The 27508-nt window shown below is 43.7% G+C and overlaps 3 protein-coding genes across 9 annotated transcripts in view; 2 read left to right on the top strand and 1 right to left on the bottom strand.

Annotated features, from left to right (window-relative positions):
- Nucleotides 1-1206: 1206 nt before the first annotated feature.
- TMEM263 (transmembrane protein 263) lies at nt 1207-14109 on the top strand. Of its 4 annotated transcripts, XM_064455844.1 has the most exons (5): nt 1207-1268; nt 2321-2435; nt 2841-2983; nt 6499-6568; nt 11389-14109. In XM_064455844.1, the coding sequence occupies exons 4-5, from the start codon at nt 6505-6507 to the stop codon at nt 11673-11675; spliced, it is 351 nt and encodes a 116-aa protein (XP_064311914.1). In that variant the 5' UTR covers nt 1207-1268; nt 2321-2435; nt 2841-2983; nt 6499-6504; the 3' UTR covers nt 11676-14109. The 4 variants fall into 4 exon arrangements, with proteins under 4 accessions (XP_064311914.1, XP_064311919.1, XP_064311909.1 ...); XM_064455849.1 differs by lacking the exon at nt 2841-2983 and having other exon boundaries at nt 2324-2435; XM_064455839.1 differs by lacking the exon at nt 2841-2983.
- Nucleotides 14110-14598: 489 nt separating this feature from the next.
- MTERF2 (mitochondrial transcription termination factor 2) lies at nt 14599-22365 on the bottom strand. 4 transcript variants are annotated; one of them, XM_064455828.1, is made up of 2 exons: nt 22341-22365; nt 14599-18026 (listed from the first exon to the last, which is right to left on the bottom strand). In XM_064455828.1, exon 2 carries the CDS (start codon nt 18010-18012, stop codon nt 16819-16821), a length of 1194 nt encoding a protein of 397 aa, XP_064311898.1. In that variant the 5' UTR covers nt 18013-18026; nt 22341-22365; the 3' UTR covers nt 14599-16818. The 4 variants fall into 4 exon arrangements, with proteins under 4 accessions (XP_064311898.1, XP_064311887.1, XP_064311894.1 ...); XM_064455817.1 differs by having other exon boundaries at nt 22269-22354; XM_064455824.1 differs by lacking the exon at nt 22341-22365 and adding an exon at nt 21799-22232.
- Nucleotides 22366-25932: 3567 nt separating this feature from the next.
- Nucleotides 25933-27508, top strand: part of CRY1 (cryptochrome circadian regulator 1) — a 38211-nt gene continuing 36635 nt past the window's right edge. Inside the window, exon 1 of the mRNA XM_064455813.1 lies at nt 25933-26434. Coding sequence (XP_064311883.1) covers nt 26277-26434 — 158 coding nt within the window. The 5' untranslated portion in view covers nt 25933-26276. The remainder of the gene's footprint in view (nt 26435-27508) is intronic.

The following is a 27508-nucleotide window of genomic DNA, read 5'->3' as shown; positions in this document are numbered from 1 at the left end:
TAAACAGAAGGCTTGTTGAAATGTCAGCTATGCTCTTGGTTTTTAGCTATACACTTTCTACATGCCTGGATTTGTTTTTTTCAGTGCTGTTAGCATCGACTCAACTGTTGCCCTTGCATTAACTAACTGAAAAATGCATTTTCATATCGCCTGTGCTCTGAGGGTTAGTCTGAGAGAGCTAACAGCACTGAGCGCTCTTAGTCCTAATGCATTACAAGCCCCAGTCCAAGGCATAAAGCAGGGAAGCTAATAGTCGGGGGTCACTTGTGCAGCTTGAAGCAGTACCCTGAAGAGCAGCCGTGGGTGGGATTACCTTTTTGGCTTTGTGCTTATTTCCTTGTTTAATTTGGATACTAGAGCACTGTTACTCTTTCCAAAATGTATTTCTTAAAGTATCATCCCTAAAAATATTTTTTAATAATGTGAAAGACATTAGGTTCATTTTGAAATCTGCTGCAGCTGCGGAAAGAGGGGAAGGAGATCCATGCATGTGGCAAGGGTTTTGGTGTTTTCCGTCAGCTCCGTAGCCAAGCTTTCTAACTGCATAGCTGGTGGTCAGAAGGAAGATAATTTTTTCGTGGTGAACTAAGACGAGGCGATTGGTTTGTTTGCCATTCTGTCAGGTGAATAGTTCCAGCACTGTCTTCTGCTGCAGCCTTCTGGAGCAGCGTTATGCTGCCAACTGAAATTGGCCCAATCCTCGGGCAGTTTTGTTGCTGCCTGCAAATATCTGAGTAGTGGCATTGAAACAAGCCAGTTTTTACTGGCTGCTGCTCGGTCCAGGTTTGCTGGGCTGAAACAGTGGGGCTTTTTGTCTGCAAAGTCAGAAAGACATCAAGAGCATCACCTGAAGCTCAGGAAGTTGCACACACATCTGTAATGGTTCGAGTCCACTCCTCAATGGAAGATGAAAATTTTACACAAATTGCTGTCCAAGAACTGCAGACCCGTTAAGGAGAGGTTGTGTCTTAATGTTGATTACCGCGCTTTGTTGTAATCCTCATGACAGCATATGGAGCAAGTAAAATGACCTCCTTTCACCAGAACACAGATTCCTTCTGTGTTCTTGGGCAGATGAATCTCAAAGGCTTTTGGCATTTTAAGGCCATGCCGAGTGTGCTTCTCCCCTGCCGTGGGGCTTTGCATTTACGATTCCCGCCATACTCCAATGGCAAGGATGTCCTTAACCTTCTGCTTTTCTCATAGGTGTATGCAGAATACTTTTGTGGAAACAGCTAACTGGATATCTTCACGAAGGAATATATTTGGTGAGAAAGTTTTGTTTTAATCAGCTTTGATGTGAATGTACGTGTGGCTGTACCTCCAGAGCTTCCTAGCACTTTCATCCAGGGTCCTGTAACAGTGTTGATGTTATAAACAGCTCATGAATTAAAAATCCTCTTCTAAACCACTGCTTTCTTTACAACTGTATAAAACTCTGAAGCTTCTTATATAGTCTTATATATTCTTATATAGATGATATGATGATAATCTTTTAACCCAATTGAGAGAGTGACTTCCTTTTTTCTTATTTTTAGTATGAAGGTTGATGCATATTTTAACGTGTTGTTAAAAAAGACGAGAAGTTATCCCTTGTCTCTTGAATGACTAGCACCCTCATAAGTGCACAGGAAAAAAAAAACCCAGGAGGTAGTTTACATGTGTCCCTGTTTGAAATATCTTTTAAGATCTGGGTCTACTTCCACTAATTAACACCAGAAAATATAAAGCTTATGTATTCATCTGCACAGATGAAGGAGAGCAGAGGGTGCCACTGATATGCTAGATGTCTGCTTCATGAATGTCGAGAAGAGTTTTGCCAGGCCTCATAGAGATCCCACCTCATTGCATATGGTGTTTTAATGCAGATGTTAAATGATGCTGGAGGCTTTTCCCAAGTGACACAAGACACCATGAATTTGGTATCACAGGATGAAAATGCCAAAGAAAGATCTATCTGCTTGCTTGCTTTATCCCCTTCTTTTTTTGGCCAGTCTTAGCATACTTTGAAGAAGATTCTGAAAAACCTATCAGAAAAGTTCCAAAGTTCAGGCTTCTGATAAATCTTTGCCTTGTTGCATGCCCTTGCAATACTGGTAATAATTGTGACTAATGATTCAGAGCACAGGGGACTTTGAATCTGCAGCTTCCAACTTAAGTTTCCAAAGTTCCTTAATCAGTACTGTGTCTGAATGGCCCAGTCGCTGCACAAAAGTCTTATCCTTGCACCTCCAGATCGGTGCCCTCAGTGTTAGCTGAGTTCTAATCTCTATTGGGTCTCACAAATTTTGCTTTCTTCTTTGTGGGGACACACCTTCAGCAGGGAGGGTGAAGAGGAACCTCCCTTAGGATACGCTACGGTCTGGTGACCAGGGGACTGCTGCGACGTGGGACATAGGAGCTTGGATCTTGTTAGACGAAGGAGGTGTTGAACTGTGAGTGCTTTCACCTTAATGGTATTACGTAAAAGACAGTGTTTTCTGCTTTTCTGACTCTGCTTTTTGAAGAAAAATATTATATTCATCCCCTCTTCATCTGGATGAAGTCATCTGCCACCAAACAGTAATTCCAGGCCTTTGACCTCCAGTCAATAGAAATACTCACCTTAAATATCTGGAGGGGAGCCAGGTTTACACTCCTGTGCATAGTATTTCCTGTTGGCCAGATTTTAGCCAGGTTTAGCCCACAAGATTTTGGATCACTTTTCAGAGGCTCTTAAGACTCCTGACGTGTTAAATTGGCTACAAGGGTGCATGATGCGGGCTGTAACCTAGATATCTTAAAAGTGTCTGCTTAAGTCCTTTGTTGGATCTTCGTCTTGTTTCTCTGATTCACTGGAGAGCTTCTACAGAAAAAACAGAAGGACTTGAAGTGTGCTTTGTGAGCTTCCTTGTGTACGAAATACCCTTCTGAGTCAAGCTGGGAGCCTTTCCTGACAGCGATGTGATTCTGTTCTAACTCGCAATGATGCAGTAGGAGAACAGTGAGTAAAAACTGGCACAAACTGGTTAGTCACGTCTCTTGGAGCATCCCTGGAGTGCTTCCAGGCACCTGTAGAACCTCACGTCCTCCATTAATCTTCAGCTTTCTGATCTGCAGACCCCTGAATGCTCCCTTCTGTGTAGAACAAATTCATTCTTACCAGCAATGACTCACTTTCCCTTAGCTGCTCTCCTCAGGCCTGTGTAGTGCTCCCTTGGCTTCTGGGGTCTGATAGCAGCAGGTTACTGGTGCCTGAGCTTTAGGAGATAGACCACTGTGGTCTGTGCAGTTGTAAGAAAGTAAGTATTTCTGTGGTTTAGAAGGAGTTTTAAGTGTGTTAAATCATTGCATGTGAGTGATATATTGTGTAATATTTCTGTAATATTAAAAGTAGCTGTGGTCAAGAATGACATAACCTTGAGGTTCTGGGGATGGTAGCAGGGGAGGGAGTACCTAATCTTGTCGCTGTGTTTTTATGTAGTGCTGCATTTTCTTTTTTACACTTCTGGGTTTTTTTCAAATACTTTATCACCAAACTCTGCTGTGAAACTCCCCTGCCAATACATTGCTTTGCTCATTTAGCTTTGCAGGAGCTGCAAGCAAATCTGACAGTGGCCCAGCCTAGATTATGGAGAATTATTAAGGCGTCTTTTCCCCATGCTACCTCTTTGCCAGTCTTACTCTGATTCTTTCCTTTGGACAGGTCTTGTCATCATTAAATACTTGTATGATGCCTAGCACAGTAGAGCCTCGGCACTTCAGTGGGGCTGTATCCACTGTCACTGCTGCGGTGTCTAATACCTTCCTAACAGTAGAAAATATTAAAACTTGTGTGGAGCCTTGTGACACTTTCTAGAGTTCTGCCATGTTCAAAACTGGTAACTTATTTCAACTCCTCTCTGAACTTTTTGATAATCCCTGATAGTATTTTATCTTTCCTCATAAGATTAAATAACTTTTCTGAGCCTCTCATGAGGGATTGTTGACAGAAACGTTTTGGAACCTCAAACAAGCAATTGCATCTGGGTTTCTTTTGAGGGTTACATGCAGGCTAGATACAAATGTATTAGCAGAGGTAGTTCTTTACAAAAATAAATTTATCTCTGGCTTAATTTGTGCTTCCCTTGAGTCTGCTTTAAAACTCTTTTGGTTGCTTTTTATTCCTTTGTTTGAAGTAAGGCTTGCTAGGTGGTTATGATTTTTTTTTTAAGGACCTCCCCTCATGCAACAAAAACCCCTCCTTCCAAATTCCTGATACAGTAATCATCTTAACGAACAAAATGGCCACATGCTAAATAGAAACAGTTACTTCAGCTTTGTACAGATGTTTTGATAAAATGTCAGGCCTGTCGTTTTCTTACAGGGCCTGCCTTCTCTTTCTTACAGTACTTGATATTTTTGTTTCAGGTTGGAAAAAAAGCAACAACCTACATTTAACCTCACACAGCGAGGATGAAATTTCTTCCAGCTTCCATTAGATGAATGTAAAGAAATTGCCTATTATCTGAATCCAATCCTTTCTCAGAACCTGGTCACCCTCAGTCGCTCCCTGTGTTCAGTCGGGCTTGCCCCCCCCCCCCCCCCCCCCCCCCTTGACTTACTGACCTGTGACTAAATAGAAGAATGAGGCATTATATAACTGACACTTTTTCAAATTGCCTCTTAGCCCTCATGTGTTTAGTCTTCAATCCTGATGTGTTGCTACTCGCTGCGTTTCTGGCTTTTGAGGCACTTGTTCAGCCATCCTGGTAGCAGGGTTTTTCTGCTTGCTTTCCTGTTCAGCTTCTTGTGTAAAGGCACTCGTGTTTTCAGTCGTGACCTGAAGTACGTAAGTACCCTTAGTGCTGATTGTGAGGAGTCTTTAATATTCAATTTAGGCTTGCTTAGCATCCAAAGATCTATCATTTAGTGTGTGGGTGCCGGTTTTTACTGTGATGTTTTGACTTCGTAATTATACTGTGAGGGTTTTAGCTGTTGTTTTCTAGGTGAGTCTTCCCACCCTCAAGTTCTGCTTCTACCTCCTCATTCCTTCTTCAGATCCCAGCCACTGTTTTCTCACTCCGAGGAGGTATGGAGACATCTGGGCATGGCAAGAGAGGCTGGAATTATTTTTGTGGTGATTGGTGACTCCCAGAAGAAATTAAATTACTTAAAGGCTTCTGTATATGTGCAGGGAGATGGGAACTAAGAGGCCACTGGCAAGTAGAAGGATGCTTGGTGGTATAATGCGACTTGTTTTCCTTTCACCTCGGTGCCTGCTGAGGAGGGAAGGCAGGATTGGTAGGAGGGCTCAGGGGAGGAGGCAGGACTTAACACCACGGCGCGCTTTGGTGCGGAGGGAAAGCAGGAGAGAAGCCTGGACTTACATATTGCTTTTGCCTCCAAAGGCAAAATGTAGTAAGCAGAGCTGCTGACTTGAGCTTTCTGCTCTGCTTCCCCTCAATTTCAGGGACTGCTGTTCTAGAAGTGCTCTAGGAAACAGCTTTTTCAGAAATTCAGAAAGAATTGGCTGAGAGACTTGGGTTTGTTCAGCCTGGAGAAGAGAAGACTGAGGGGGGGATCTTATCAATACCTATAAATATCTAAAGGGTGGGTATCAGAATGGTGGGACTGGACTCTTCAGTGGTGCCCAATGACAGGACGAGGGGCAACGGGCACAAATTGGAACACAGGAAGTTCCAGCTAAACTTGAGAAAGAACTTCTTTCCTGTGAGGGTGACAGAGCAGTGGCACAGGCTGCCCAGGGAGGTTGTGGAGTCTCCTTCCCTGGAGACATTCAAAACCTGCCTAGACGCGTTCCTGTGCCCCCTGCTCTAGGTGTGCCTGCTTCAGCAGAGGGGTTGAATGAGATTATCTCGAGAGGTCCCTTCCAACCCCTACCATTCTGTTACAAAAAAGAGAAGAATTTCTGAAGTGTTTTCATTGGAAAGTTTGTGTAGAGTTAAAAGCCTAGTTCTGCTGCTATCACCACCCTGTGTATGCCAAACTGCTACAAGATAAATGGATTGTTTTCATTACAATTCTTCCATCTTGTTTTCATGGCATTTATTCAAATGCTGCTGAAAGGACTTTCAACTACTGCTTTCCAGGTACTAACAGAGCTTACAGGCATGCTGCTGTTTTTTCTAGTGCCCACCACCTCTGTGATCACTAGGCTTTTCTCTTTTAGTCCATAAACATAAGCTGTTGTACAGCAGTGGCTTGTATTTTCATATTGGTTTTCTTCCTGCTTGCTTTTTAGGTGTGAGATGCACTTGGGGTGGAGCGGCAGCTCTCACCAAGCCTGCTGACCTGGTGGAGGGCTCCTTTTTCATGTATTGAGTCTGGGTGAAGAATACAAAAGCACAGACCAATAATAAAAAGAGCTGTAGTTTGGCAGGAGCTGCTGGCTTATCTAGTAATGAAGAAGCTCCTTTTCTGTGGAACTTAAATGACGTTAATTTTGGATTCATGGATTACGTTTATGCTTTGCCAGAAAAGATGTATAGCATATGTGAATTTCTTTTTTTTTTTTAGGCAATAATGAACCAAACAGACAAAAATCAACAGGAAGTCCCATCATACCTTCGTGATGAACCACCAGAAGGTATGTATTGGTTTTCATAATATGAGGTAAATTCATAAAAATTCATCAGAAGTTCAGTTCTCCCAAGAAAAAAAAACAAAACAGGGATGTGCAAATTGAACACTTCCATTTGCATAACTCAGTAAACAACTGTACTGATAAATAATAGAGAAGATGGGCAGATACTGCAGGACATAATTTGGAGATTAGTTTCCAGAGATGTGAATTGGTCCAGTGGGTATTTATTTCTGCTGTTCATTATGTGAGATGGAGGGAGCCCAGCTTCACTTCTGGACACCTTGCTGAGTTCATGGCGCTTGTGACTTTTAAACAAGATGTGCTTAAAAATATACAGAATTTTATTACTACTTTTGGAGACCCTTTTCAGTGATACAATTAACTGTGGCTCTAACTGTTGACTTAATCTCATGGTTTCATAAAAACAAACACACACTTCATTAATGCAGTGGCATCTTGGTCTCCCTGAACCAAATGAATCTTAAATTGGTTTAGATCTGCAGAGGAAATGCAGTTGCAAATGAGCAGAGTTACCTTCCGGGCTGTGGAACAGCAGAACTGTACGGAGTCCCGTTTGCATAATGTGACTGGAAGCATGCTAGGTCAAAAGGCATTCTTGGCACATAGATTGTCTGTGTTCTGTCTTCTCTTGCTTTAAGACCAATGTGTTGGATGTAGAGGCCTGAGAGTCCCAATTCTGCTCATTTCATTGCTCCTCTATTTGTAACAGCCCTTTAAAGCTCTGTTTGTTGGTTTGGGTTTGGTTTTGTTTTTTTTTTTCTTGGCTTTTGTGTGGTATGTAACTGAACAATTTACTTCACTTGAGCAACAGTATTATCCACTGACTGTAGCAGAAGGGGTTGAAGTGGAATAGCTCACTCTATTCTTAACTGTTAGGCAGGAAACACAAGTATAAGATGATGAGAGGAAAAGGAGAAATATATTTTCCTGGCACAGTGGTTCTCTACTACACTTGAATTTGTTACAGTATCATAGTGTGAGGACAAAAATTTTTCTCTTTAAGCTCTTATGGGGTTGTCAAGATCCCAGAAGCATTTCTGAAAGAAAATGCCAGGTTGGAAACTATGCCCTAATGTGTGTTATCTTCAAGTCTAATTTTCAAGGTGCCTCTTTTTTTCCCCTTAAAGGTTGAATTGTGTTTTAGACTTGTTAAACCTCACATACAGAAAGTGAACGGTGGGCCTGACTGGTAAGCTCAAACAATTATTTCTTGAGGAACGCAGTGAAACAAGTGGGTGTGTTTTGTCTTCCTGGAATATTCAGTAGGTCACCCAGATTCAAAGCATAACAGCAGAGTCTGATCATCACTAGGTGTTGAAAGGGTTTATTTAAAATTTTTGAGCAGTTGAGACTTATTTTCTTCTGCACAGTATCTTTCAGTATGACAGTAACCAGTTTGAATATGAAGCCTAAATAGATGGAGGAAGCTGGTGTAGTTAGAGGGAGGTGAATGAAACACAGCTTGTCATCATGGAAACTCCATCCTTGAAGAGGCTTTTTCCTTTTGACTCTGTTTCACGTGCAGTCTTCAAGCCGTATGAGTTTAGTTAAAATGTTGGAATACCCTTGAAGAACATCCCTGGTTTAATGTCATGCAAGACCTTCATGTGCGATACGCTTTACTGTCATAAAAAGATGGCCAAATGGGGATGGAAGGCTACCAGTTCAATGTTGGCAAGAAGATCATGTCTCTGAACAGGCTGCCAAAAAAAAATCCTTAGAGGAAAGGCTCAATTCCAAAACCAATTTGCAGTTTTTCTTAAAGCTATAAATACTTCCAGTTTGTCCAAATCACACTTGACAAGCTTGGTGCCCAAAGGCTTTAAAGAAATACATATGTAGAAGAAGTTTTTGTGCTCGTGCTGTCTGTGAGTAGTGCTATTCTAATGCTTTATTTTCTGCTTTGCAAGTGGCGCCAACCTTTGCAACCTACATTCATTCAAACTGTTGTTTACTGTTGGATTCCTTTCAGCAGGAAGCTGGCTGCAAGGTAGCATGGTAGAGCCAAGCCCTGAACAGGGAACTTGTGTCATTTTCTCCCTAGATTTAGGAATGATCTGGTTTGCCTTTTTTCCCCATACTGGTTAGAAAGAGGCAGACCAGGAATGCGCATCCTAGAATAGAAATCAACCGGCAATAAAAACTCTTTGCAGCTGTAGGTATTTACTAGATCTAACGGACAATGCAAACAGGAATGTAATGGGAATGGGTCGTGTCAACCATTGCCAGAAGTTATTAATACCCCAAGTCACAGTCAGTATTTACACTTGCGAAACAGAGTAGATGTTGTCAAAGGACTGACTGCGTGAAGTAATGTGAAAAGTGTGTCACGATTACTTTTGTTAGCTTCTCTTGGGTTTTCTTTGTTTGCTGTGTTGAGTCCTTCCTTGCTAATATCAGGTCTGATTTACTGAAATCAGCTCTTAAAATTCAATGTGATAGACTTTAGTCCCATCCACCCTGATGATGGTGATCCACTTAGGTGGAAGTGAAGCTCTTTCTGACCAAATTTTTTACCAGGTGTGTAAGTCTGGTCACAAGAACCCTGTAATGAATAATACCTAGACAGTGGATTTTATACCAGGCTCTGTATACTCCTGAATGTGATTTCTTTAAAGGCTTTCTGTATATAAGTGGAAATTGTGATCTCTGTGTGCTTGTGATGGCGGTGCATTTTTTGCTGGAGGTGCCCAGGTTGAAAGCTACTGGCCTAGAATGAACCAGCAAGGGTATTACTTCACTTTAAGTGAAAGGCTTTTATTTATGTTTCTGGTTTCCATGACCCTTCCTGTTATCTATATCAATCTCTTTAGTAAGAGAGACTAGTGGGAGCTGGAAGCATTTTTAGTATTTCTTGCTCCCATGAGCTGTCCTGTTCCTCTGAATGGGAGTTGTCAGCAGTCGGAGCACTGGAAGCAGAGCCCTGTTCTGCTGGTTCTCCTAAGGCACGTCACAGTGCAGAGTGAATGTGTTGACAGGGGCTGGATATTGGTCTCTGCTGGATCTAGATCAGATTTTTCTTCCCCCTGCTTCTCTAGACTAACTGGCCTCTTCCAAGCATGTTCTTCCTGCTGCTGACTCCCTCACATATTTATTTCATGTTTGTTTTTTCCCTAGCACTGTCCAGTGTGGTTCCACTTGGTCTTTTCTTAGTTCCCCCTGTTTTTTTTTCTCAAATGAAGGGTAACAAGTATGTTAAATGCATTCTATTATCTACAGGTAGCTAGAAAATACAAACAACTGTGGAACTCTTACCCTGCTTCTGTTGACTGGCTGTCTCTTGCCATGGTGCTCTCTGAAACTTTTCTAAGAAGTGTTTGGGGCTGGAGAGGAATTGACAAGACAGGAGCTGAAAAAATGCTCACCTGCACAATATGGTTATGAAGACCAGAGATTTCTCACCAAAGGTTCACATTGAAAATACCTTGCAGACAAACGCGTGTCAGGACTGCCGGTTTATAGGTGCAGCGGGTGGTATTTTCTTGTTTACTTAAATACAACATTAATATACTGTTTCACCTTCCTGTTTTTTCTTTTAAGATTAGATGATGCTTATGCAGTAGTGGGGTGTGGAGTTGTCTTAGTTCCCCTTAGAGGCAAGGTGCGTGTATCTCTTTAGGATTTTGAAACCTACATTTAGAAACACAAAGTAATACTAAACTGTTGGAAGTCTAAGTGGCTAATTCTGTGAGCCTTTCTGTTAATCTTTGAAGCTATGTGATTGTACCATAAATATGGAATAGGAATTGACTTATACAGCACGTAGCAAGAAACTGAACAAAGTGTAGATTAAACATAACATTAAAATGAAAAAAAACCCACCATATTTACGTGGTTGATAACCTGCAGAAAACCTATGGTTTTGGTTTTGTGCGTCATATCGGGACTTTTGCAGGGAGCCTGTAAGTCTTGCTATTGTTAATACCTTTGGGCACTACTTTTGGTATTTAATGAGCTTATTTGGCCATTGGACTTTCTTTTATCCCCCTTCCCTATCCAAATTACAGAAAAGGTCTTTTTGGAAGAAAACTAAATTTGAGTACATGATGAAGAAAGGAAGTGATCCAATGAGCGTTGGCATCAGTTTTGTCCTTCTCACTCTTCTGATTACTCTCTTGTTTGTAACCCTCTTTCCCGACCCCTGCACACAACTCGTGTAAACACGTCTTCAAAACAGTAATTACTAAGGAAAGAAACAACTTCATCTTGAGGTGAGCTCTTTTCAAAGAACAGCTGGGGTGTTTTTGTTTTTGTTTTGTTTTTAAATAAATCTTTGGCTCTGTTTCTCCAGGAAACTTTTTTTCAGCCCTTCCTTAGAGGTTTGAACAGCAAGGTAGTGCTTCTGCTTTTAGGGCCCCCCTCTCTGAGAGTTAACTCTTGATATTAGGATGGGGGAACAGGAGGGTGTGTCATCGTCCCTCTCCCCCCTACATTAATAAAGCCCAGAAATGAGGCCTATTTGGCCATGAGACCTTCCAGAGTCTGGGAAGGTGGTGGTGCACACAGACTGAGGACAAAAGTTTATCGTGTAAGACCGTCTGGGGGCCTTATAGCTGGTACTTGTAGGCATAGTATTGACCTGTGTTTTAGAAAACGGCACTGAGGTGTGTCTCAGCGCGGCAAAGTATCTTTTCTTATTTGGAGCTATGATGGTGTGTGAGCATCCAAGAAGAGTAACCTGCAAGGTAAGTAGGTGCAATGGCTGTTGGGCTACAAAAGGAAATAGTTCCAAATAACTTCTCTTTTGAAAAATGCTTTGGTCATAGCGGTGTGATTGATCTGCTCGTTGTTTCCTCCCTTAGGTTCATTAAAAGACCACCCGCAGCAGCAGCCTGGCATGCTTTCCCGTGTGACCGGTGGCCTCTTCAGTGTCACGAAGGGAGCTGTTGGCGCCACAATTGGGGGCGTTGCTTGGATTGGAGGAAAGAGCTTGGAAATTACCAAAACAGCGGTCACATCTGTGCCTTCAATGGGAGTGGGGCTAGTCAAAGGAGGTGTTTCTGCTGTGGCCGGAGGTGTTACAGCTGTAGGATCTGCTGTTGCAAGTAAAGTGCCTTTAACAGGAAAGAAAAAGGACAAGTCTGACTAAAACCAAAACTGAGACATGCTTGATTCTCCAGAATATTACATCTGTGGCATTAAAATCTGCTAAGATTTGGACCATGAGAAGCCATGTGTCTTAGACACTTTATCTTCTAAAGAGCTGTGCAAGTAACTCGATTTCATCTGAAAAGGACGGAAGAAGCTTGGCTAGCACAGAGTATGAAGATTTATTAGAGCCTAGATTGAAGCTTTGTATCTGGTGAAATGTTACACTTGATAACTATAGAAGTGAGTAAGTGTATCTGAAGGGATAATACATATTTGAATATTCACTTACTGTAAGTCTTTTGCAGTTTTGGACTAAAATGTGAACACAAACTTGGTAATCTCTGCTGTACCATCAACGTGACGAGATGCCATTTACTGTTCTCAGTGGTTTCCATGTCCTTCTCCTAAGGATCCTTCAGCTGTGTAATGGTGTCGTTGGACATACCCACATGGTTTCGGTTATGAAACTGTGCTTGCAGGCAGCCTGTAAATTATCGGTGACCATGTTGTGCCAGTGCGGACTGGAGCAGACAGAACTGGAGGTGTGCAGAAATTGGAAATGAGAGTGGGAGATAGAAGCGAGGAAGTTTGACAATGTGGTAGAAGGGATCGTAAAGAGTAAACTAACTTAATGCCTTATTAGAAAAAAAATGCCTTTTACTAGGTGAAGCTGTGTGAAGAACTGTCCTGTTGTGTCAGTGCAGTTCACAGAATGAGCTTTAGACTCTCTTTACGAATCCTGATATCTGAAACCTTGTCAATTTTTACTGAAAACAAGATTGCTCCATCTCAGGGGTATTTAACAATACGCATCTATCTCCTGCTGGTGAAAACCTGCTTCTAATAAACTTCTTGTAGACACTAGAAAGAATGAGGGCTTAACGGGAACTGGGCTGATGTTTGTGGTCATCTAGCACAACTGCCTGACTTGAAAGAGATTCCTTTGCGTAGTTGGAAACCACTGAAGAACTAGCAAAGCTGTTGGCTCAACTCTATGATGTGCCAGGTTAGCTTCTTGCTCTGTTCAAGCAAATGCAAGGAATTTTTCACTACGTCTTTATCTCGTACTTGGCATTTTGATTTTTGAGTAAAATGCAGTACTTTTTATTTAAAATAAACCAAAAAAGGTAGATGAGGCCTTAAAAAGAAAAAAAAAAATACCATCAGAGTAAATTGTATACTGACAGATTTCAAATGTTACCACACCACAAATGGGAACAGCTCTAGGTCCTCTGCAGCGTGAGGCAAAATGCACTTGTAACAACACAGCGTGAGGTTGCCTTAAACTAGAGGCTGTTAGAGTTTTGGTTGTGGTTGGGGGGGTGTGTGTACTGACTCTGCAAATAAGTAACCTCTTTGGAAGCCCGCAGAAGGTGGCTGTGAATGTCGTGTATGCAGTATTTTCTAAAACTCGTGTTCCTACAGAGAACTTCTAAGCATGGAAGTTACTTTTTCAGTGGCAATGGTTGTACAAGAAGGATAGATAGGGAGACTTTTTAGAGATTAAAAAAAAATCAAAACATATCACTTGTCTAAAACTGAAGTCCTGTATTCATGGGTGTTGAAAGTATACTACATGTAAATTATGGTACAGTAGTCACCCAGTCTCTCTGAGCCATTGGTACTTCAACTGCACTCTGGACAAACTTTATCTGATATCAATAATTGTATATGTTGGTAGTATGGTATTTTTAAGTAGGGATTTGGGGTGGTGGGGAGAGCAAAAACCCAACAAATAGCATCACCTGCTCTTTTTGTTAGATGCACCAGCTGCTTAGTTGCAATCTGCTGTAAGGGTGTGATGAGGTAAGTTTATGCAATAAATGGAAGACTTATAACTGTTTTTTTTTTTTTTATAGTCAAAAGCTAATGGCATAGAATATAGTGTAGTTTAAGGATACCAGTTAGCTCTAGAAATGAGCTGGCTTAGGTATCGGAGGCAATCTAGCTGCAGCAAATAACTCAGTGTGGTCTGCTCCCCTGCAGTTCCCAAAGTAGGCATATCCCCAGAGCGCTACCGCTGAACCTGTCACCTCTTCAGAGCATAGTGGTATTTGTGACACTGAACCAAACCCTTCCTAATCGTTTTCTGAAAACACAAATGCTGAACTGGCCATACACGTTTTTTTATGACATTCTCTAATTTTTATACTATGAAACTTGTTGCAAAACAAATGTGGTCTGAGATAAGCAATGTTAGAACTGTAAGAGCTGCCAACACTTCATTATGTTTTGTTCTTTACATACCCTGTAGTTACTCCTTCTGAATCTTGTAACTGAAACACTTTAACATGGCGTATGGTTTTAGTTTTCGAAGAGCTTTGTCCTATATCCTGCATATTTTCCATTCACTTACAAAACTTGCTTCGTCTTAAACATGTTCTGATTCTGTCCTGACACTTGTGAAACATTAAATGATGCTGTTTCTGACATTTGAAAGCTTCCTTAGTTAATTTGTGGAGAAGGGCATATGTAGGTGCAGTGTCATGCCCCAGACTGTCTGCATCTTAGTGCCAAACCAGCTCTTAACAAAGACCGTAACTTCCCTGTGTAGGCTGCGCGTAGACACAACACAAAATTCCTTGTACTGGACATTCCCCACCCCCGGGAACTGAGGCTTGGGGGATACCTGTGAGCCAAAAGGAATATGGAACTGAAAATTTCAGGGGGAGTCAGGTTGTTCATGTGTTTTGGGGTTGTATTTGTGGTGGTTTCTATTTTACTCTTCTTTTCCCAGTCCCCGTTTTAAAAAAGGAAACGTTTATGAAGACCACTTGTATGCCTGACTGCTCACTCTGTAATGCAAGGCTGGTCTGCAGGCTTTTATGTGCCAGGCTTGAACAGTACAAACTGGTTCACTTTCACAGTGAGTAACAGCAAAAGACGAGGAAGCAGATTTCAGCAATGCAACGTTTCAGTAGTTGAGAGCTTCCCGGAGGTTTTATTAAAAATTAGTTCTGTGAAGAAGAGAGAAGCGGGTCCCAGGTGTAGAGCTATGAATGAAGGATTGAATGAATTTCGGTCTGCTGGTAGAGAAAAAAAGGAGTCTTTTTGCTTATGCTTCTGTTTTGGAAGGGGAGGAGGAGAAATTGAAACATTCAGAATGGAAAATGAGCTTTTGATAATTCAGGCTGTGACTCAATTCAGGAAATGTCACTTTCCCATTTTGTCCATTGCCACTGGAAATACTCTAAGTGGTGGGAATAAGCTGCTCTCAGGAGCTTTAAAAACAGATACCTGTAGAAACGCAGGAACTAAACTTTCAGGGAAAACACTGTGCTGCATCTTGGTTTCCTTTTCATCCTAAACCACCAATTGGCTCTGGTTTGGCAATACAGCTTGTGTTATGAATAGCTTCAGAGAGCTGAAATGCCCCCTTGTGTCTGAGGGGAAGGATGCTTTTGAATTCAAAATAATACTGCGGTCTGCTTAATAGCTGAGCACTGAAGGACAGTCAGAAAGTGACGCAGGCAAGTTCCTCTGAATTTTTAATATGGCTATCTTCCCAGTTTCCTCTTAAACAGTAATGTGCTTTGAAGAGTCAGCAAAGACATGGCTTAGTAGCACAGCCTGGCTTTTATCATGCTGGTGACATGTGCCCCTTCTTGAGTTCTCGCCACTGTCACACGTGCCCCTAAAGAGCAATGTTTACCCCCCACAACTTGCTGTCATGACCATGCTCGCCTGCATGGTGGCGAGTTTAAGACCTTCAGCTGTTGAGATCCTGGCACTGCTCTAACCAGATGTTTCTAGCTCTTTCCAAGCTTGCAGTGGATAACATGACAGGCTATATAAAATCATCATCTTGCAGCCTGCCTTCTAAACAGGAATTCTGTACCAGCTTCCTCGGCAATTTAAAACTTCTCTTTAAGAAAAAGAATCCTGGACTTGCTGTCAAAATGTCTGTTAAAAATTACCTTGAAGGATGGCCTGGAGTGAGGGGGGTGTGTAACTGGTTTTTTCTCCTGCTGTCAAGAGGGAATGTGTATGGAATAGTTGCTTAGGAAAGTCTGAGAAATAAAATCAGTGATGATCCTAATTCTATTAAGATGATCGTCAGTGACGCTACTATTTTATATTATCATTCACAGTGCCCATCCATGAGAATAAATAAAATCCCCATAGAACTTAAACACTGTCAGATAGTTACTATTTTGAAAGCCAGCACTTGTCAACAATTACCATACGGTGATATCTGAGAAGCAATGTCACCCATATATTTAGAAACGGTGGCAGCTGTTTGCAAATCTGGTAGTCATTTTTAATCACCAGTGGTTTACAGACTAGGGTTTTGTTACACCTAATATAAAAGCATGACTTTTTCCTTTCTCCTACAACTGTTTGAGACTCACTTGAGTCTTTCCGTAACCTTTTTCTCTCCCAGAGCCGTGCTAGAAAAGAAGAAATGGAGAACTAGACGATAGTAATAACTGTATTTCCTCCTGCCCCAAGCCTTTTGCAGAAGGAGCAAATTTTGAAGTCTCAGAAATGTAAAGGAGGTTTTCTTGTAGTTTCCTTGCATTATGGTTTGTACACAAACATACCAGGGCCTCACTGTAGCAGCCACTAAATAAAAATCGCTGTGTCCTGCCCCTGTTCTCAGGCTGCACTCTGCCTAGGCTCTCCTATCCAAGAAGTCAAGCCTGCAGGTCAGGATCCGGGGGTTAGAGCAGCTACTTACTGCAGCAATAAGGAACGGAGCACCAAAAGTCAGGGAAACGGTGGGCTGATGAACACTGCTGGAAAAAATAGCCCTCCTTTCATCTTTCTCAGATAAAGATTGTGCTAATCACTACCACAGGCTGGACTGCGCAGTGACGGAGCTGGAAATCCAAAGCGGTTAATGCCCTGTTAGATAAGGAAATGTAACAGAACCAAAAGAACATGCGTGGTTCTCCCTGGGGAAAAAAGGCAACCTTTATCATAACCAGGTTCTGAGGTGTTACTTGAAAGCATTAGAAAGGCTCAATTATATAACAAAGTTGTGGCTAAGACCCACTCCAGGACAAGGTACAGTAAGACTACAGTCTACATTGTAAGACTACAATCTGGTTAAGATTACTTGTTTTGGCTCTTCTCAAAGAACCAATAATTTCTCCTTGATAAGTTTCTTTTACGTAATTTAAAGGACAGCATTCAAATCAATCTTCAATGTTTATAGGAGCAACAGGATTAAAAATTGGTCTCTCCTTCTTTGATTGTATCTTACCATAATTGACTTCAAAATCTTTCTTAGTACCACTCAAGCTTTCTAGAGTTCCACTCTTGATATCATATCCCAAAGCAGAGAGTTTTTTAATTCGGTACTGAACAATTTGCGTTGTCAACTCCAGCACCATCGGTGTCTCTCTAATCTGCGCTACAGAAATTCCTTCCTTCAGTAGTCCTTCAAGCCTTTCTTCCAAAACAGGAACAGAATAGTAGAGAAGGGCTGGGCATTTCAGCACGAGATGTTTTAGTTCTTGATCGCTGCACTTAAAGACACTTTTGGAAAAAAGCATGCTCTTCTGCATAGTCGTAGAAGTAAGTTGAAAAATGAAACCTTTAAGTTTGGACAGCAGCTGTAGAACTTCATGGTCAGTGAACTCATTCTTCTGCAGAAATTCCAAGTTCTCCTGGATTGTGGTGGAGGTGTTTAATAAAATAAATGGATTTTGGCTCAATAGCTTCAGTATCCAGATCTTCATGTTTGCATCAGAACCTCCTAAACTTAAATAATTTCTCTGTAATGTTTCTATCACGTTTCTGTTTTTCTCAACAGGATTATAGAAAATAGTGGGTGCGCTTGTCAAGAACCTGGTGATTATATTATTCTTCAGTCCTAACTCTTGAAAAAATAGTATATTTGCCTTCTGGTTCTCATGATATTCAGTAGTAAAAAAAGACTCTGGAAATTGCTGTATTAATTTAATTAACAGTTTTTCATTCTGGCAAACTAATTGCCATAGAGCCCTTTGAGAGTTTATCTCTGCAGGGGGCTGCAGAATTGCCTCTGGGCAGCGTTCTAAAATGTTGGCTACAGCGGTCGCATCTGCTCCCATTTCCTGTAAGATGCCTGCAATTTCTTTAACATAGGCCACATCCTGGAGAAGGACCCATTCCTTCAGTCTGCGTATTTTCTTAACGTCAACTGACAGTTTGTAGAGATTCTCAACGGTATTTTTATTTTCCTCTCTTGATGTTGTATCAGTTGTGTAAGTGGAATGTTTTGGGAAGCTTCCGTTTGCTACTTCAGTCCACGCTGATGAAAAATTCAATCCTGGGTTACAGGACTGAGATCTTGCCAACAGAAAAGTAAATACATCTTTTGCACTGTGAGCAACTCCCCTCAACATCGTGAAATTCGGCCCTATGGAAAGAGAACATATTTAGGGCTCAAGTTAATGTTCGGAGACATTGATATTTAGGCCCAGCTGGCGTAAGAAATTACTCTCAACAGTGGTTTCTGTTATTCAGATAACATAAATTCAGCTTTCACGTGGAAGCAGGGGGAAAAAAATAACTTTTGAAAGGGTAATGTTCTGACGGATGCCTCACTGGAACATGCGATGCAACAGCCCTGACATGGGGGCAGCGCTCTGTCCATAGAAATGTTTGCGGTTGTACAAGAACCAAACTGTCAGCCATTTCCTGCAGCTAACATTGTTATTACAGTACAGCTCACTCACACTATACTAGAAAAATGTTTCATGCAATTTAATTTGACAGTAATTCTACCAAATTAATTTAAAAAAAAAAAAGAGGCAGCTTAAATGCCTTCTTAACCCATCTGAATGTATTTGCTTCTCGAGCATTGTTTGGAGCATGACTTGTTCCTTCATCTGTCAGAGACCCACCCTGGTACTCCTTCAGCAGCAGTTCGTGAGCTAACTGCATTCTGAAATCATTGTTATAATTACAGATAAAATAATTTAAACCTTTATGTATGTGTTTTTCACTAGCTGAGTCTGTTAATTGGGTTCTGAATAAGCACGCTGGTATTTTGGGGGAGGATGCAAGTAACCCGTAGCATCTTCAGGCCTTCACTGCCTCTTCCAGTACCTACTTTGCTAGAGCCGCCCTTTGCGCTGATGCCTTATTTCTGTCTCTAGGCTGCTTCTGTCATTACCAGTCACCCCCAGCATGCAGAGTCCTCCCGCACCCCATGGGACAAGTGCGCGGCAGCGCTGGGATCCACACAGCAAGCGCAGGGTGGTTGTGGGTAACCCCATACCCCACCTTTGCTCGACCTGACTGCCAGGTATCCCCAACAGCACATGCTCTGCCACCTGCTCTGCAACGGCCAGAGGAGCTGCAGCAGTCAAACAAAGATATCATTGAGTGTATCTTTAACTTCCTAGGTGGTGTTTTCGTAACGACTGTTTGGAAGCATAGAGCGTGAAAGGGAGAATCACTGGACTGTGAAATACTGGCACAAATTGCTGCTGCTGCTGGTAATGTGCATAAAGCTGCTCAAATTGAGAATGAGGAAAAAAATACAATTTGTGCATTTGACAATTCTATTCATACAGTCACTCTCACCTCTCCCAAAGTATAGCATGCTTCAAAAAGTACCTGTGCGAGCATTAAGTTAAATTCTTTTTAGTTTGTTGGTGTTTTTTTTTTAGGAGAGAAAAGACTGTTAAGATCATGCAGTCTGACCTCCTACATAACAGACCGAGAAGCCTGTTGCAGGAACAGCTATACGAGACCCCTGGAATCTTCTTTATAGTCCATCTTCTAAGAAAATGCATGGTTTGTTTAGGTAAGTGGTAGAGCCTCTATCTAGTTGCCAGGTAAGGTTAAATATTTTCCAGTGGTAAAATACTTTATCTCAGGAAAGCGTATCTTTAAGTTGATGTTTTCCAGCTTCTAAAAGCTGAACTCTTTTTATGTCACTACATCATATACTGACAGAATAAGACCTAATTTCCTATGTGCATGCTTATGTTATTAACAGATGCTGTAATAACACTACCTTGTTTTTTAGGATTATTTCAAATCTCTGAGGCAAAATCTGATTGCCTAATGAAGCTGCTTGTGTCATAACCCCAAGGCTAATGATTTTATCTTCATAAACTCTGTGACTTGAGAAATGCTGTCCGGCAAGGCTCAGTACAGAACAAGCGATTTTTCCCAACAGCCCTGTAAGTGTAGGTACATCCCAGACTTGTCGTGCGCTGGCCTTTCCATGGCCTGAAAAAGTGATCATTTCACGGGGACTGCATGCTAAAGCCTCTCCTCCACAGAGTGTGACACAACCGCCTGTGTCTGAGTACTCTTGAGTAGCTCTACTGAATTTAGGGGGTCCAGTCAGAGTAAGTAAATTTCTGAAAGATCAGGGCTTTCTTCATTAATGCTTCAGCTCACATGGAAACTGCCAGCAAAACGAACTATAGTTAAAATTGTTTGGGATGTCAGATGATACTTCCAAAGAACAAGCTGGAAAAATAACTAACCATGACTTTTAGTTCAATATGTAATCCTGCTGTTAAACAACACTGCCTTGTGAGTAACGCAGTCATTTAAAATACAGTCATATAATCTACTATAGAGCTTTTAAAAAAAATTGATTTAGTAAATTGTGCTCTTCCAAGATCTGACATGGAACTGATCGTTATGTTCCCTTAAGAGAAGCTCTATGTTGTCTGAAAGTGTTTGACATCATAGTAAATTTTTTTCCTGTAGTTAGCGAGGATCATGCATGCAGAAATACAGAATTCTCTAAAAGGAAGGAAAACTTTATTTGCTAAACCACGTTTGACTGGAGTACTTGGGAGCCCTTGTGAAGCACTAAGCAAAATATAACATGCAAAATAAGATTAATGCATTTTAACATCATGGTGTTCTACAGAAATGGAGAAGATGATTAGGAGTTACTATCTGCTGTATTTCAGAGTCCACAGCTGAGAGTATCACATTTGCAGGGCATGTAGCCTATTCTAAGAGTTCAGAGTTCTCTTAAGCTCATGCTGGGCTACAGCTCTAATACGCAGGACCCTGCTGTAACTTTTCATGTACTCATATTGCTGTGGGGATTGTAAATCAATTGAGAGATTAAGAATTAGATGAGATGTTTGCTCTCACTGCCAGCAGCACCCTCTTATCACCAGGTGTCATAACACCTATAAGGAAGTGAACTAATGTCTACCTGCAAGTTACCAGTGGTCCTGCTTGCTAGCACACTCGCAGTGACCTATGTCTACAGAGAAAAGGGGTATTAAAAATTTTGTTATTTAATGAGACACCTATGTCTATCTTCTATAGGAAATAGGATCAACTGGCTGGTTCATCCCCCATTTCATGCAGAAATTTTGAATTTCTAAATGTGTATTTTAAGACTCAGATCTCACTTTTTGAAAATGAGTAAAACCAACCTCATGCTTGCTCATGTTGTATTTTTCACAAAATCTTTCACTAAAGAGAGCAACAGTCAGACTCCCACTGTATGCTGGTCACTACCATTCTCATTACAGCGAACTGTAGCCAGGTCTTAGCAGGCTGTAGAGAATTAAATGCAACTACTAAATGCCTAGATTGAACTTTGAATTAACCAGGAAGAGTAGGTATCTACCCAGAAGAAAGCAGTGTAGATAGGATCTGAATAGCTTGTGAAGAAATCGAGCAGTAATAGGTGGCGTTTTGTAGACTAATGCATAGTAGAGTAAGCATTCACGCTTCTGCACTTGGAAAATGAATCTCTGGTTCTGCACTGCTAGTGGAAACAAAGTAAAGAAGGGTTACAAAATTACACTAGACCAACATAAAGCTTTCTAGAAAAAAAATACAGAGTATCCTAGGCCAATCCAGGTTGGAAAGGACGTCGAGAGGTCAAAGTGGGGTCAGCTATGGGAAAAGACCAGGCTGCTTTATCTCGTCAGGTCCTTCACACCTCCATGGATAGCGCCAGCCCAGAGGGGCTGGGCTGCCAGCTCTGCTGCTTGACCACCCTCATGGGGAAAGGGCCTTTCCTTATGTCTAGGAAAGGAAACACATTAAAAAAAAAAAAAAAAGCTTAAGGAAGCCTAGCACTATTTAACCCAAAGGCCATCAAGTCGTGCTTGTCACACAGAGAAAACGGAAAGCTAGCAAGCTATCACCACCCGGTTGCATAAGCCTGGACCTATTAGGCGGGAACCTACCCGCACCCCGTTCTCTCTCCCTTTGGGCTCGGCTTCGGCGTGGGGGGCAGGACGGGAGCCGAGGGCGGGAGGCCCGGCAGGGCTCTCCCCGGCCAGCGCCGCCGCCGCCGGTTTCTGCCCCTATTGCCGACGTCACGCGGCAGGGACGTCACGTCACCCGCGGCCTACAGCGAGGACTCGCGCCCAAGGGTTTCCTTCCCAGCCACGCATCATTTAAAAACCCCACGCAGCTTCTCCCTCCGCTTATCTTCAGGCCGTCGTCATTGTTACGACGCGGCCGCATCTGTCGTCAAAGCACGGGAGGCCAACCGTAACGTCAGCCGGCCGGCTAATGGCGACGTCCCCGGCCGAGGCTTCCCTCGCCGGCCGGGTCGCCGCTGAGGCGCCCGCCATTTCCTGGGCCCCGGCCCCGGCCCCGGCCCCGCGACCGGCGTGAGGCGTGACCCGCCTCCCCCCCCGGCCCGCCTGACCTGCCTCGCCGCCGCGCCGGGCCCTACCACCGCCGCCGCCCGGGGGGTAGGAGGAGGAGGACGAGGATGTACCATGAGGCGGCCACGGCGGGGAGGGGAGGGCGGCAGCGAAGTGCGGGTATGACGTCAGAGTTTGCCGTTCGCGAGGGCTTTACCATCATCCTACCTTGCTAAAATAGGCTTTGTTACCATTAGAAATAGTTAAAGGTCGTTGGATTTAAACAGCTTTCAAGAGACAATTAGTGTAGTGAATAAAAAACCAACACTTTGAGAATCAATAATTTCAAAGTATTACAATAGCAAAGAAATTAGCATTTTAAAATTAAGCTACCTGAGTGCTTGTGTTCTGATGGGAAGCAGCTGATGCCATGCATTCGGTAAGGGAAATGGTCTGTTCCAGATGTTTACCCAGAATTGAAGTTGAAGTAACCGTGCTAGTGAGGCCTCATGTCCCGTATGGCACAGTGGTCACCATACGGACCACCCAGGAGTCAAAGCCCCGGGGCGCCCAACACCAAGCATGTTAATCTCTGCAAAGATGCTCCTACTCTTTTTGAAAGCAGCACCCTAAAAAAATCTCTTTAGGGTCACATCTGGATGAGAGGCAACATGGATGTGATGCTGCGGGACTTGGCTTACATCAAGATAGTTTCTTCTGTGTGATCGCTTACTCTTCTTATTCTTCCATGTGAGCAGTTATTACAGAATAAAAGAATAAAATTCACATACATAGTCACTGGATTTACAGTGATTTGCTGGTGGTGGTTCATAAGTTAAATGAGCTGTGACAGTGAGAATCATCTTCCTCTTTTTTTTCAGCTGTACCTACTTTATTTCTCTTCTAAACTTAGAGGAACAAATGAGCAGAGACACATAAATGAATTCTAGACCAGAAAGGTTTTTCTAGGTGTGTTAAGACTTTTTTAAACTAACTCTGGGTCTGCAAAATCATGTCCTTCAGAGAGCGAAAAATCAGTCCTGTACTCTCAGGGAACACGTCTATTGTCAGCCACGTTTTCAATAGTCCGTGTTAGATCTGTGAAAAAGATCTAACAAAGAAGAGAACAGCTATAGCTGGAAACCATGCTCTGCGAACCCAGTTCAGGCTTGGTCTCCTACATAACTGCTGTTTCAAGAACAGTTAACAATGTTTGTGAGTGTGAATGCCGTACACTGATATTTAAAACGTGTATCTAAAAACGCTTCTAACTTGTAATACACAATGTATTGTACACTCCTTTATGCTTTTGACATTTCACGCCTTGGTGGTGTTTTTTTTTTTCCCTTCTAACTCCTCCCCGCTCTCTTGATTTTTGCGATATTGGTTTGGGCTAAATTAGCTAAATTAGCAATAATGTTCTTTAAAAAAGTTACCCACAAGAGAGCACGGTAGTGAGGTTTGCTTGTATGAGTTCCTTGATTAACCATGATTCTATTTTCTGTTTCTGCTAACTTGGAGAGACTCTTCCCTTGAGATTTGACATCTTAATTAATATATTCTTCACCTTCCTTCCACTTCTAAATCAAGAACAAACCATCTGGCATGGAATGGTGTTTTGAGATAATGATATGCTAATGATATACTACAGTTGTTACTTAGTTTGTAGCGATCAACAGCTTATAGACTGATGGTTTTCATGGTTGCAGTTTGGTTACAAAGCCATAAGGTCTAGTGAGGGAGGGTTGCTTCCAGCTCAGTATCCCCAAGAAGGCAGATCAGTTGGTGCCGGACTTTATTCAGGGCCAATTTCAGTGTCACAGCCATGTAAGGCGCCAGTGGGTAACATAAGGAGCATGAAAAAGCAGTTTAAAAGTTTGAAATGAAAACTATATTGTGAGGTGACTTTCCTTGAAAATAAGTAATCTACTTTCCTCAGTGTGCTCAAAAATTACAGAATTAAAAGGAGCTTGATAGAAAATGGTCATTAACTACCCAGATTTCTTTTTCTATTTATTTATTTGCAAATTATTCACCAAATATTTGGCATTTCTTAAGAATAAAAACAAACAAGCAAGGAAGAGTGTACCTTATATTAATTGAGAAAACAATGCTCAGGTTTGAGTTGCAGCAAGGAATAGATATAATTATATATTTGTATATATTTATATTATATAATAATTATATATTTATATATTTTTATATATATATGACAGGATCCCGTATGTTCTTCGTGGACCAGAATGATGAGCTGTGGAATACTATGTTCCACATATGACAAAGTAATAACTGAAAAACTCATAATAATTTATGCTGTTGTTAAAAGTCAGTACTTAGGAACTGTTTGGCCTCTACACTTTTTAGAAAGAAATCTTGCATGAAACCAAAGAGAAAGGGATTCTAATCATGGCTGGGGCCTTTGCCACTAGCATGCCTTGATCATGAATGACATTTTATTATGTCATTCAAAGTGAGGAAGCACGAAGCATGTAGCTTTTTGACGCTAAATGATGCATGTAGCTTTTTGTTGACTTTTTTTACTTTCTGTGTATCTTAGCAGAAAAGAATATTGTAGAAAGAGCACCTACAATTCTTAAAGTACTGTCTTGCTCTGGAATTCTGGAAGTCAGGAGAGGTCAGTACTGCTGATATGAGTCCTCTGCCTTTTACTTGAGAGACGTTATTTCTCATGAAACCTCTCTTGCTGTTGCTACCCGCTTGTCTGTGAACACTCTGGAAGTCGTAGATTTGAGTTGCAATCCACAGGTGGAGGTTTATTTTCAGATCTGTGTCTGTTACGACTCGAAATCGCTCTACTGAGCCCTATCAGTGTGACGCCCCATTCCATAGTTAGCCATGCCTAGTGGCTCATAGGAGAGAATGTATGGGGAAACCTGCTGGGTCGGCAGCAGGCAGGCATTGGTTTGAGCTCTGTAATTAAAAGAGAAGGCGTTAGATAGACACCATCTACTATATAATGACTTTACTATCAGTGCTAGAGAGACTACCTCAACTCATTCTGCTGCTCAGGACTCGCTTGAGGACGCGTTTCCTCACAGCAGCTCCCGCAACAGAGGGCTGCGCGGCCGTGCCAGCTCTGCCTCATGTTCCCGCTCTTTTTACGCCACCTCAGGCCTGTGGCGGGCAGCGATGAACACACCACCCGTTTCGTGAGCGGCAGCGCGCACCTTAAACCCGCACCGGAGGGGAGCCGGCCCGGGAGAACCCCGCGGCGGCGGAATGGGGGGGAGCGGGGGAAGGAGGAGGGGGGTGCGGTGTGTGAGGCGAGCCCCGTCGCCACGCATGCGCAGCCCTCACCGCGGGCGCGCGCGGCGGGCGATACATAACAGGCCCGGGGGCGCGCGCCGGCGCCGCCTGACAGGGCTCGGCGCGTTCCGGAGCCGCCCCGCAGCCCCGTGCTCATCCGGGTCCCGCCACCCCCGGCCGCCGGGAAGGGGAGGGGGGGAGGCGGAGCGTGGTCTCCGCCCCCGGCGCCCCTCCCCGCCGCGGCCCGCCGGCCCCATGCCGCCTCGCCGGGTGGGATTCCCACCTAGATCGCCGGCTCCCCCACCCGCCCCGCCGTGGGAGCGGGACCGGTGGGGCCCCTCGCCTCCCCCTCCCCGCGCCGCCTCCCCCCAACCCTCCGCCGGTAGTAAACACACTTCAGAAACGTGAGGGCCGGCGGTCACGTGGGGGAGCCCCCGGCCAATCGGCGGCGGGGGGCGGGGCGGGGCAGCCGGCGGAGCCACGGCGCCCGGCGCAGAGTCACAGGGCGAGCGGCGAGGAGGAGGCGGCGGCCGCCGGCGGGCCTCGGGTGAGCGCGGCCGGCACCGACCGACGCTTCCTGCGGGCAGGGGGGACCCCGCCGCCCCGGAGCGACAGCCCGATCCCGCCCGCACTCTTTCCTTCTCCGCTCTCCCCGGCGCCCCCGGGGGCTCCGCGGGGTGATGCGTTCCCGCCGGGCGGCCGCCCCCGTCGTCTCCGCCGGGTCCTAGAGCGGCCCCGCGGGCGGCGGCGGCGGCGGCGGCGGTTCCCGCCGAGCGCCCGCCTCCCCGTCCCGTCCCGGCGGCATGGGGGTGAACGCCGTGCACTGGTTCCGCAAGGGGCTGCGGCTCCACGACAACCCGGCGCTGCGGGAGTGCATCCAGGGCGCCGACACGGTCCGGTGCGTGTACATCTTGGACCCCTGGTTCGCCGGTTCCTCCAACGTGGGCATCAACAGGTGGCGGTAAGTGCGGGGCGGCGCGGGCGGCCGCGTTACATATGCAGCCGCCGCGGGGGAGGGGGAGGAGGGGGGGAGGAAGAAGCGGGGAAGCGTGTGGCGGAGCGCGGGCCCGGCCCGGGTGGGGGCCGCGGGGGTTTCCCGGGTAAAAGGGGGGTCCGGTGCCTCCGGGAGCCGGGCTGCCAGCCCCGGGAGGAGTAGCCGCCGGAGGACTTCCTTTACCTCAGTACCTCCGGGCAGCCAGAAACCCCGCGCCGCCTGCACAGGGTGACTATGTGTTGGAGAAAAAAAAAACCCTGTTAAGCTGCTTGATCGGTTCAAAAGTAATGTCTCGGGGTACCTTTCCTGCAGGGAAGGGTGGGTGGTGTCCCTTTCCAGAGCATGCGGATCTATTCCTGCACCTTCAAGCCAGGTGTGGCCCTACCGAATGCAAAAATGAACTTTATCGTGGAGTTGCGACTGACGCTTCCACGCTAAATGTGCGCCATACTAAGCAGAGGTTTATGGGGCCTTTTTGCATACTTATCTTGCGCGATTACTTAAACCATCCCTAGGGATCTGAAAGTTGTTACCCCTTTAAAAGGGTTGATAACGCAATGGAGTTCTTGTATCATCTGTCCGTCCAGTGTCAGGAACTCGAAATGCTTGTGAGTTTAGCCTGCCCAGACTACGGTGCTGGCAAGAGTTGCCTAATTGTGGGTCAAGCACAATGAAACTTGGCTTAACACCACATCATGGAAGAATGACAAAGTTGAGGTACTTTGGGCTTCAGTTCAGTTTACATTTCTTCAAGGATTATTTCCTTCAGATTTAATAATTTCTATCCCAGGTCACTAAATACTCTACCAGCAAAGTAACTGACATTTGGAGGTTTTTGTTGTTTGTTGGGGTTTGTTTTCAAATTTTGAAAAGCTTTCCTTATTTCTGGTTTTCAGAAGATAGAAATACTTAAAAATGCTTTCTGCGAACTTAAACTTGATGGTTCTTCCATTTTCACTGACAAAAATAATGTTCATACCACTTAAGAATAGTAATTGTTAGATATTTCCCTTACCTGAGGTCCCATTAATTTCTTTTAGG

This window comes from Phalacrocorax carbo, chromosome 1 (genome assembly GCF_963921805.1).
Source record: "Phalacrocorax carbo chromosome 1, bPhaCar2.1, whole genome shotgun sequence".
In the NCBI taxonomy this organism is placed as follows: domain Eukaryota; kingdom Metazoa; phylum Chordata; class Aves; order Suliformes; family Phalacrocoracidae; genus Phalacrocorax; species Phalacrocorax carbo.
The sequence above is the reverse complement of the archived record's forward strand: the minus strand, read 5'-3'. Positions and strand labels throughout refer to the sequence as shown.